The sequence below is a fragment of the Lissotriton vulgaris genome, chromosome 11 (assembly GCF_964263255.1).
Source record: "Lissotriton vulgaris chromosome 11, aLisVul1.2, whole genome shotgun sequence".
Taxonomy (NCBI): Eukaryota; Metazoa; Chordata; class Amphibia; order Caudata; family Salamandridae; genus Lissotriton; species Lissotriton vulgaris.
In genome coordinates, this window is record NC_141699.1 from 112,684,730 (window position 1) to 112,693,313 (window position 8,584).

Here is an 8,584-nt window from a genome sequence, read left to right on the forward strand (position 1 = left end):
AATTTGAGGAAACACACATTAACAATCCAGTCAACCCATTCCAACAACAGATCCTGTTCTGGCGTCGTTACATCGATTATGTGATCCTCATCTGGGAAGGTGACATGTCTAGTCTCATCAACTTCCACACCTGGATTAATACCCGGGATGAATGGCTAAAATTCACCTATACAGCCAACAACAAACAAATTGACTTCCTTGACATCACCATCTATTCAGAGGGTTCGACTCTGCAGACAAAAACTTATTCTAAACCTACTTCCAAAAACAGTTTACTCTCCTACCAGAGCTTTCACCCGAAACCTCTAAGAGAAAACCTCCCTTTCAGCCAATTTCTGAGACTTCGACGAAATTGCAGCAAATTGACAGAGTACAAAGAACAAGCCAATGAGCTGAGCGATAAATTGGAAGAAAGGTATTACCCCAAAAGAATCATCGAAAAATGCAAAAAAAGAGCACGCAACCAGCCTCGAGAAAGTCTTTTAGAATCCACACCAAAAGAACCAGAAATTGACATCACAACCTGTGTTACCACATATGGCCCAGCAAGTAACAGACTGAAAAAGATAGTCAATAAAAACTGGAGGATCATAACTTCGGGCAACATTCAATGGCCAAAACCACGTTTTGCCAACAAAAGAACCCGTAACCTGAAGGACATCTTGGTCCATACCAGACCACTCACTGCAAAACAACCACCACCAGTTAACTCCCCACTGGACATGAGCCCAGTAACTGGCCATTACCCATGCGGATCGTGTTCTGTTTGTCCCCTCACAAAAGCAACAAAGGAGAAACAAATACTCCCAAATTTCAAATGGAGAATTTTGCATCACACCAACTGCAACACCAGTCATGCCATCTACATGATCACATGCCCCTGCAAGAAAAACTACATAGGAATGACATGCAGGAAAGTCAAGCAGCGACTGTGTGAACATCGCAGCAATGTGAAATGTAAAAAGGCGACCACCAAGATGTCCAGCCACTACCTGGAAACTGGCCACACTGTGAAAGATCTACAGTGGGTTATTTTAGAAACACTACATAATAAAGACCATAATGCAGAAAAAATCCTCTTTGAAAAAGAGCAGCGGTGGGTGCACAGACTGGGTACCGATATCAACGGTCTAAATGATAACATACCTTGGGGTACTATTTACAATGGATGAGAATATGTAAGACAACAATATCCAGTCAATTTCCATAGTCTTTCTACCCTTCCCCTTACTGCGCTACCTATAAAAACACCCACCCGGAAACGTCTCACGTATTCCGGGACTGAGGTGGCAGAGTCAGCACAAGGAGTGAATGGAGAGCCAGCGCGTGCCTCCCTGACCCACCCAGATACCGAAGAGGCTTATTATAGCCAAGAACATAGGTATGTAACCGTGTACAGAGAAACTAAATTGTTCTCATGTGTTAAAATCTTGAGGATAAGCAGCACAATCTGATCGCGCTGCTGAATGACACTAACATGCTTGGTCTAGAGTGAACGGATGTAAGATCACCACACCAATATGCTTGCATACCGGCACCGATAAGCTTATACCACCCTCACCACAACTCCCACCACTTGCCATATCCACATAACTAAACAGAACCTAACAATCCCATGCCAATTAAGAGATAGTCGACCCTATTCTTTGAGTGGGGTAGTCAGTGCAAAGTATTGCCATTTTTTAGTTGCTACGCCAAAGTGCGATTTATGTGTTCCTGGTACATTTCACCAGACGTATAGTCTTGTATGTTTCCCTTTACCTTTACCCTTTGTCTACAATGTCTCCTCTCTTTGCAGGTACTTTTGACCTCCCATTTGGAGCAACATAATGCTTTGTTCCTTTATTTAAAATCTTTTCTCACCACAAATAGAGACGTGAGAGGTCTCTATTTCACGTCACGGTCCTGAAGAAAGCCCACATGACCTATCAGGCATAATGCAGGGCTGAAACATGTCGACCTTTTCACATAGTGTGAACGAGTCATAATAACTCACGTTCACCGACATAATTTTAATTTCATTGCCTCTAAATACAGAACGAATAAATAATTTTTCTGATTAAAAGAGACTTTTTTATCACTTCACCCCACCATCACTTATCACTACTGTTTTTAACAATGGGTAATGCCTCCTGGATGGAGGTTGCATAAAAAACAACCCGATGATTATGCACACACGTGCAAGGAACGGCGGAGAATAAGATATACCGCTCTATACCACACCATTACCAGCACGTGCATGAGGGTTAACATTGGGAATACTCGGAACAGTTACGGCATACCCAGAGTTATGCAGGACAAGTGATCCTTCCCCCCCTGATCATAACTTATTTTCTCCCCCTCTTCCAATATCCTGGTGTGAAGGAATCTTTCAGCATCTTTTCCCTTTTTATATGAATGTGAAAGATTCCTGTGTGGGCTGGTATTAGATACACATTATGTCTGGATACTGCTTGTGGCACCAGTAGTGCCACGAGTCAATTGTTCTAAAAACAATGCTGAAGTTTTGAATGAGGCCAGGTCAGGAGGAGGAGACCTAGTGGAACCATCTAGAGTCTCTTGGGGAAGGGTGATGGGGTTTAATAAAAGGTTGCATGTGAGAAAAGGGTGGTAGGGTTAACAAGAAGGGGCCAGACTGAATGTGGGGAAAGAACACTAGGGTTATTAAGAAGCTGCAAGGCTGAACGCGGGGAAAGCGCAGAAGGGTTAATAAGAAGGGGCAAGGGTGACTATGAGGAAAGGATGTTAGGATCATTAAGAATTTGCAAAGATGAATGTTGCCAGTCCCATTGGCTTGAAATGTCTCACTCCAACTCTTAATCTGAAACCAGGCAGGCTTCAGTTGCTCCAGTTGATGATCAGTTATACTGTTCTCTTTCAGTTACATTTGTGTCTCAGATGCTGCAGTCCAGGCCTCCATTGCGAAGCAGGCTGCGGATGAAGAGGAGGATGGTGAGTATCATTGATCTTGGACCAGGCACAGTTTATCCTGAAATGTGGTACCAGTGCACCAGTTGACTCTTGGTGCCATTGGACTCCAGCAGTAACTTGTTAGTGTTTTAGGAGCACAGTGGTGTGACCTTCTTCTGGCAGTGCGGAGTCAGTGCTATAAGACTCTGGCCCACGACTCAACCAGTGTGAGTGCGAGCAACCAGTCAGTGCGGTAAGATTTGAGCAGACAGCCATCGCGGCTGTTGGACCTCAGCATTGTCATTGCTGAAGGGCCGAGTATGTGCTGTTTTTAAATCCAGTGTCGCAAGTAAGTGACCACGTTGCACCATATCTGCAGCACACCAGGTTTTGAGTCTTGGTCTTTCATTTTTCAAAATCATTGTTTTTATGTTGGTCCAATTTTCTCTCAAACCAAAATTGCAACACCTGAAATGAATTAAGTTGTTGAATTAAAACAAAGGAATAGAAACCTGGTGTCCTGCCAGCAGTGAGCGAAGTGGCAAACCAAAGTGCAACCTTCTGGTGGCAGTGTGAGCTTCTAGCAGCATATCCTTAACCGTGCTTTCTAAATCCTATAGCTTTGTGATAGTGATTGCCTCCTTCAGATGTTCCCAGTCAGTATAAAAGTGGAGATTGTTCACTGACAACAGTACTCCTCGTGTGGGGCTGGAAAGAAAAATTTAGAACAATGACCGTCACGGCTCAGACAACACTCCAAAGTAATTTTTTGATGCCTGGTGTTGAAGGTAGTTGACGGCGCCTACAGTATATAGCCAAGAAAGTCTGAATTCAAGACATTCTCATAAGATAACTGCAGATATAGTGACTCTAAATGAAACATAGTGGTTATCCAGAAAATCTACAATCGATCGGTCTCTCATACACCTACATTGGAGCCCCAGTATGGAGACTACTGGCTGTTCTACATCCAACAACTCCAAGAAACACAGACCTTGTACTGCGGACTGGGCTCCGCTCCTATCTCGGTTACTGTTTAAGAGGTCATGAATCAAAACTCTGTTTAGTAACAGATAATTCTACTACTTTGGATAGGTCGTTACTGTTTGTTATGTGTCTCTGAATATATTGTAGGATGAAAAGTGTGGGAGAAAAAAATTAAAACTGAAAAAACAAGTGGCATGCATTTATCTCAAAACCTTGGCATGTGGTCAAAATGTACATCCTTTAAAAAAAATGCATAGAACAATTAACATTCTTTCTTAAAATAGTTTTACATATTTATCAAAACATTTTAAAACGAAAAGAAAAGCATTTAAGCATGTCAACTAAATCACGTAAATTACCGCAATGGTATTGCCTCCTTTTTATTTTGAATTAAAAAATTCTAAAAAGAAGTGGATTTCCATAGATCAGATGAAACCTGCAATTACTTTTTCGAATTATGTAGTGCTGAAATTAGTGTAATTTTTAAGTAAATGCTAGTTTTAATGTGTTTTCACACAAATTGGGTCAACGTCTTGACACAGAGAGGCTTGTTGGCACAGCAGGAATTTCTTCACAAAGAGCCCTTGCATAAGACATGTACTTTGTAAACTTTAATTTTTATCCCTTTGCTCAGGGGTGTGTTTTGACAAACCAATTAGAGTATAGGCGTACAATCCTCTGAGCTATCTGCTAATATTAGGCTGGTAGGTGTGCACATAGTTTGGTAATATCGTGAACTGCGTGCAGGTTGGTGATTAGTAGGATTTTCTTTTTGCTCTCCATGTGAGAGCGGATAGGCTTTCTAGGAGAGGGTGTGCATTTAGTACATGCCTCACATGGTCTCCAGCAAACTGCTCTGAGGTTGGTGCTGATGAGAGCTCGATCTTTGGTTTGAAACTGTAGCATGATTAGCCATTGGAAAAGCTTGAAAATGTACCTTTGTTGTCTTGGCTTCCTCAGTCAGAGCAAAATTTAAGTTCAAGCATGAAGGACTACAGAAGTTTGGTCTTTCTCCAGCTCTGCTGTCAACTCTAAATGACTTGGGCATTGTCCACTTAAACTAGAGTTCAATGAGAGTACTATCGAAACCTGCTTCTTCCCCTAGCAGAGCACATCCAGTAGTATGGTCCCATGGGAGTGTGTCTTCAGCAGTCTTGGGCACCGTCAGAGTGAGCACACCCTAGAGTACTTATGACGATTAAACTTTTTTCTTTTTTTTTTTGTGGATTTTAAATTTGTGGCTGTTTTCTCTCTATAGGATTCCGCTTGTTCTTTTCGTCGGTTCCTGGGTGCTCTGAAAATGTTGACCCTCCATCCCTTAGAAGGCGCCGGCAGTCGTCGAGTTCCGGGTGAGAAGTGGTACCACGGGCAAGAAAAGTGACATCAATTGTACCTAGACATCTTTAGGGGTATTGGGCTGGCCTGTTTTCCAAAGGTAACCCAAGTGTGTGTGTTTAAAGCAAAAGAACAATGTTGCCTTAGGAGTTAGGTTTGTGGAATTTGGAGCTTAGTGTATTTGTCCGCATTGCAATTTCTGTGCTGCATCTGCAGTGCAGGCAGAGAAGGTTTTCGCCTTGTGGCTAATCAGTCATACTGCAACTTGAAATTCGAAAGAAGTCACAGAATCATTGTCCCATTAATATTAATGAGGCAAGATTCAGTTCAAAAGCTCTTGCATAGGCCTAAACATGAATGGTTGTAGGCCTGGGGCCTCAGACAGCAGATCTCCATTGCTGCATTCCCATCCATAGTATGCCAAAGTGGCTTCTCATGCCCCTTGAAGGAAGGAGCTACAGTTAAAAAGAAAAATGTCTTAATGTGAACGAATATTGAGCGGAATAATGTAATTTGTCTCATGCACTGCTGCCTGCTCTCCTCACTGTGTCAAATTTCACATAGCGTAAGTTGTCCGTCATGGACTGCTTCCATTTTACGAAAGGATACCACACCTTTTGAGGTGTTGGTGTTCAGTCCATGGTTTGCAATGCCAGACTTCATTTTGCTTTTGGAATGAACATTTGGCATTATGACTGTATAGGTTTTATAATGAAAGTAATAAACTAACTTGATTAGTTTTACTGTGTTCCCCTTCTTTATTGCCTTCTGTTTAATTAGGCCCACTGTATAACAAAGCTGGTATCTTTCTATTAGATCTGATGTCATTCTACTAGATCTGATCTGTGATCCATTATCAAAATCCAAACAGTCATAAAAATACTCAAAACAAACTCCAAAGGCAACATTGGTTTTTGTGTTATGTACTGTGCATAGCAGTTTTGCACATTAAGAACCAGGTCCTGCAGAGAACAAAACATTACTGACATGCTGGAGGCGTTGGTTCAGGGAATAATCCAGACAGAACGTTCCATAGAGGGAGATCCCTTGATGGCAATGTTGGGTATTAATGAGAGAGAGGGAAAACAGACTTCTGGGAGAGCATATGATTACAAAGAGGGAAGAGGATACGATAATCAGAGGAGGTGTAAGGAAAAAAGGGTTGGGAAGGAATTAATGTGTGGACAGTGCATTATGAACTGATGCTAGAAGAGCCTGCGTGACTGGCAGGGGTTCCCTGATCTGGGGTTGGGCATGTGACTACACTGGGGCAGTGGTTGCACATAGCTGGGAATCCTAATGCTGCAGGAGTCAGCTTAGTAGGAATCCCAGGAAGATGTCTTATGGGCTTTCTGACACATGCCTTCTCTTGCTGGCTCTTCCCACAGTGATCAGGACAGTGATGAAGAGCTGCAGAGATGCCAAGAGGCAGCAGTATCCGGCACAGACATTTTAAAGCACAGTGCCATTCCCATCCCAGAACAGGACTCGCATGATGCCGTGGGTGGGGAGTGCAGCAACGAGAATCAGGCCAAGAAAAAGAAAAAGAAGAAGAAGAAGAAGAAGGCCAAAGTTAATGGGACAAGTAGCACTGTGGATGAGCAGACATTCCCCAGAGAGCAGGAACAGCAAGTGTGCAATTCCCAGAACGTTGACACTTTGGACACAGTCAAACTGAAGAAGAAGAAAAAGAAAAAAAAGAAGAAGCTATTGGCTCCTGTCTGAGGACGGTCTGTCTTCTGATGGAGCCTTACTTGCCATAGTGATGGTAGCCTTAAATCTCAGTTGAATTGTATCCACAGTTTCTAGCCAGCACTTCGCTTCTTTGTGTGGAAGGAGTGGGCTTTCCGTTATAAATGTTGAATATATCCATCATGCAAATACAACAGTGGGAGGTTGACAATTTGATGGTCAGACTTTTGGCTAGTGAAAGAAAGAATGGCAGGAGGACTGCATCTGGTGAAAGGCCAGTAGAACTAGAACAAACAGCTGGATCAGACAAACACTACAGCTCTTCTGGCCTTTCAGAGTTACTGTGTAGTTTGGAAGTATCCAGTTGGCCCTAGAGGCCCACCTCTCAGTGCATGTCAGATCACTTAACCCCTCTCGGTAAACGTAAAGTGCATCCTAAGGTTTTTACTAGTGGAAACATAATGACCTTTGTCCAGTGTGGTACCTGGAACCTCATCCTACAGAGCAGAGCATACTGCACCCTGATGCTTTCCTCACTGAAGTACTCAGCAGAGAAAACCCATTTTTTTGTTCCAGTCTTTGCACTTAGTGAAAATTGTGACTACTTTTCTCCTGCTGAAAGGCAGTCCGCATGTTTCCACCACTCACACTTGCACTGAAGTACACCAGGAAGCACTGACTCATCCCTTCAGTAGTAGGTCCACCATCAAGCTTTCATGTGGGACGTGACAACTTTTGGCTCTTGCTACCAACCTTTCTGACTCACGCTAGTGAGAGAGGTGTTCGCCGACTATACATTTCTAAATGTAAAGACATGACCTGGTTAAACAGAAGACTGGGACTTAACACAGTAATGTTGTTGTTTATTTTTTTTACATAATGCATGTCTGTATGTAATATTGGTTTTACATTGAAAATTCATCTTACCCACTTCTTTTTTCCATGATTACATACTGGGCACAATTTCCAGTCTGTTGGTTTGTTAGAATGGGATTTCATGGTCCTAAGCAACACTGTTTTTCCATGCAAGATTTGAGGTGGAGTTGTTTTGAGCTAGACTCTGCTGCTTTCTTCAGCCTAGGGGATGAGGTTCTTTTGATCAGGGCCAGTAAGACAGAACTGTTCATGGGAAGCATTGAAAAAACAAAACATGAAGGCAGAGGAAGCCTACTGTTGCTTTGAGAGTGATGACATTAGGGGGTCTTTTCAGTTTTGTTTTCTATTTGGAAAAACATACGAAATGCTTTAGAAACATATGCAGTTTCTATATTTGCCAATTAGTCAAGATTGAGCCATTTTGTTCAGACGACATTAGAGCTACAATACAATAAACAGAAGGATCTGGACTTGAACACTGTCGACTGATTCTTGTTGGAGCTTCTGAACGTTTTTGGGAGGCTACCAAAAAAATCCAGCTTGAGTAGTGGCTAGTCTGAATTATGATGCGCATGTCCGACATGTTGCGCAGCTTATGTTGGCTTCCTGTGCCAACCTGTGATGATTTATACTAGAGTAAGGATCTAGACAACACTTTACTGTCAGAGTTTAGAGCACAGGAAAGTGAGGCTCCAACCCTATGTACTGAGAAAGATTCTGTGGTCCCTGAAAAATGGCTGGCTGGCAGTCCCAAATGTTTTAGAAACACAGTGTGTGTGAATAT

The 8,584-nt window shown here is 42.5% G+C and overlaps 1 protein-coding gene across 1 annotated transcript in view; it reads left to right on the forward strand.

Moving 5' to 3' along the window:
* Window positions 1-8,276, forward strand: part of C11H12orf43 (chromosome 11 C12orf43 homolog) — a 53,248-nt gene extending 44,972 nt beyond the window's left edge. The window contains exons 4-6 of the mRNA XM_086942840.1: window positions 2,882-2,952; window positions 5,156-5,246; window positions 6,621-8,276. Coding sequence (XP_086798966.1) covers window positions 2,882-2,952; window positions 5,156-5,246; window positions 6,621-6,957 — 499 coding nt within the window. The 3' untranslated portion in view covers window positions 6,958-8,276. The remainder of the gene's footprint in view (window positions 1-2,881; window positions 2,953-5,155; window positions 5,247-6,620) is intronic.
* Window positions 8,277-8,584: the final 308 nt, after the last annotated feature.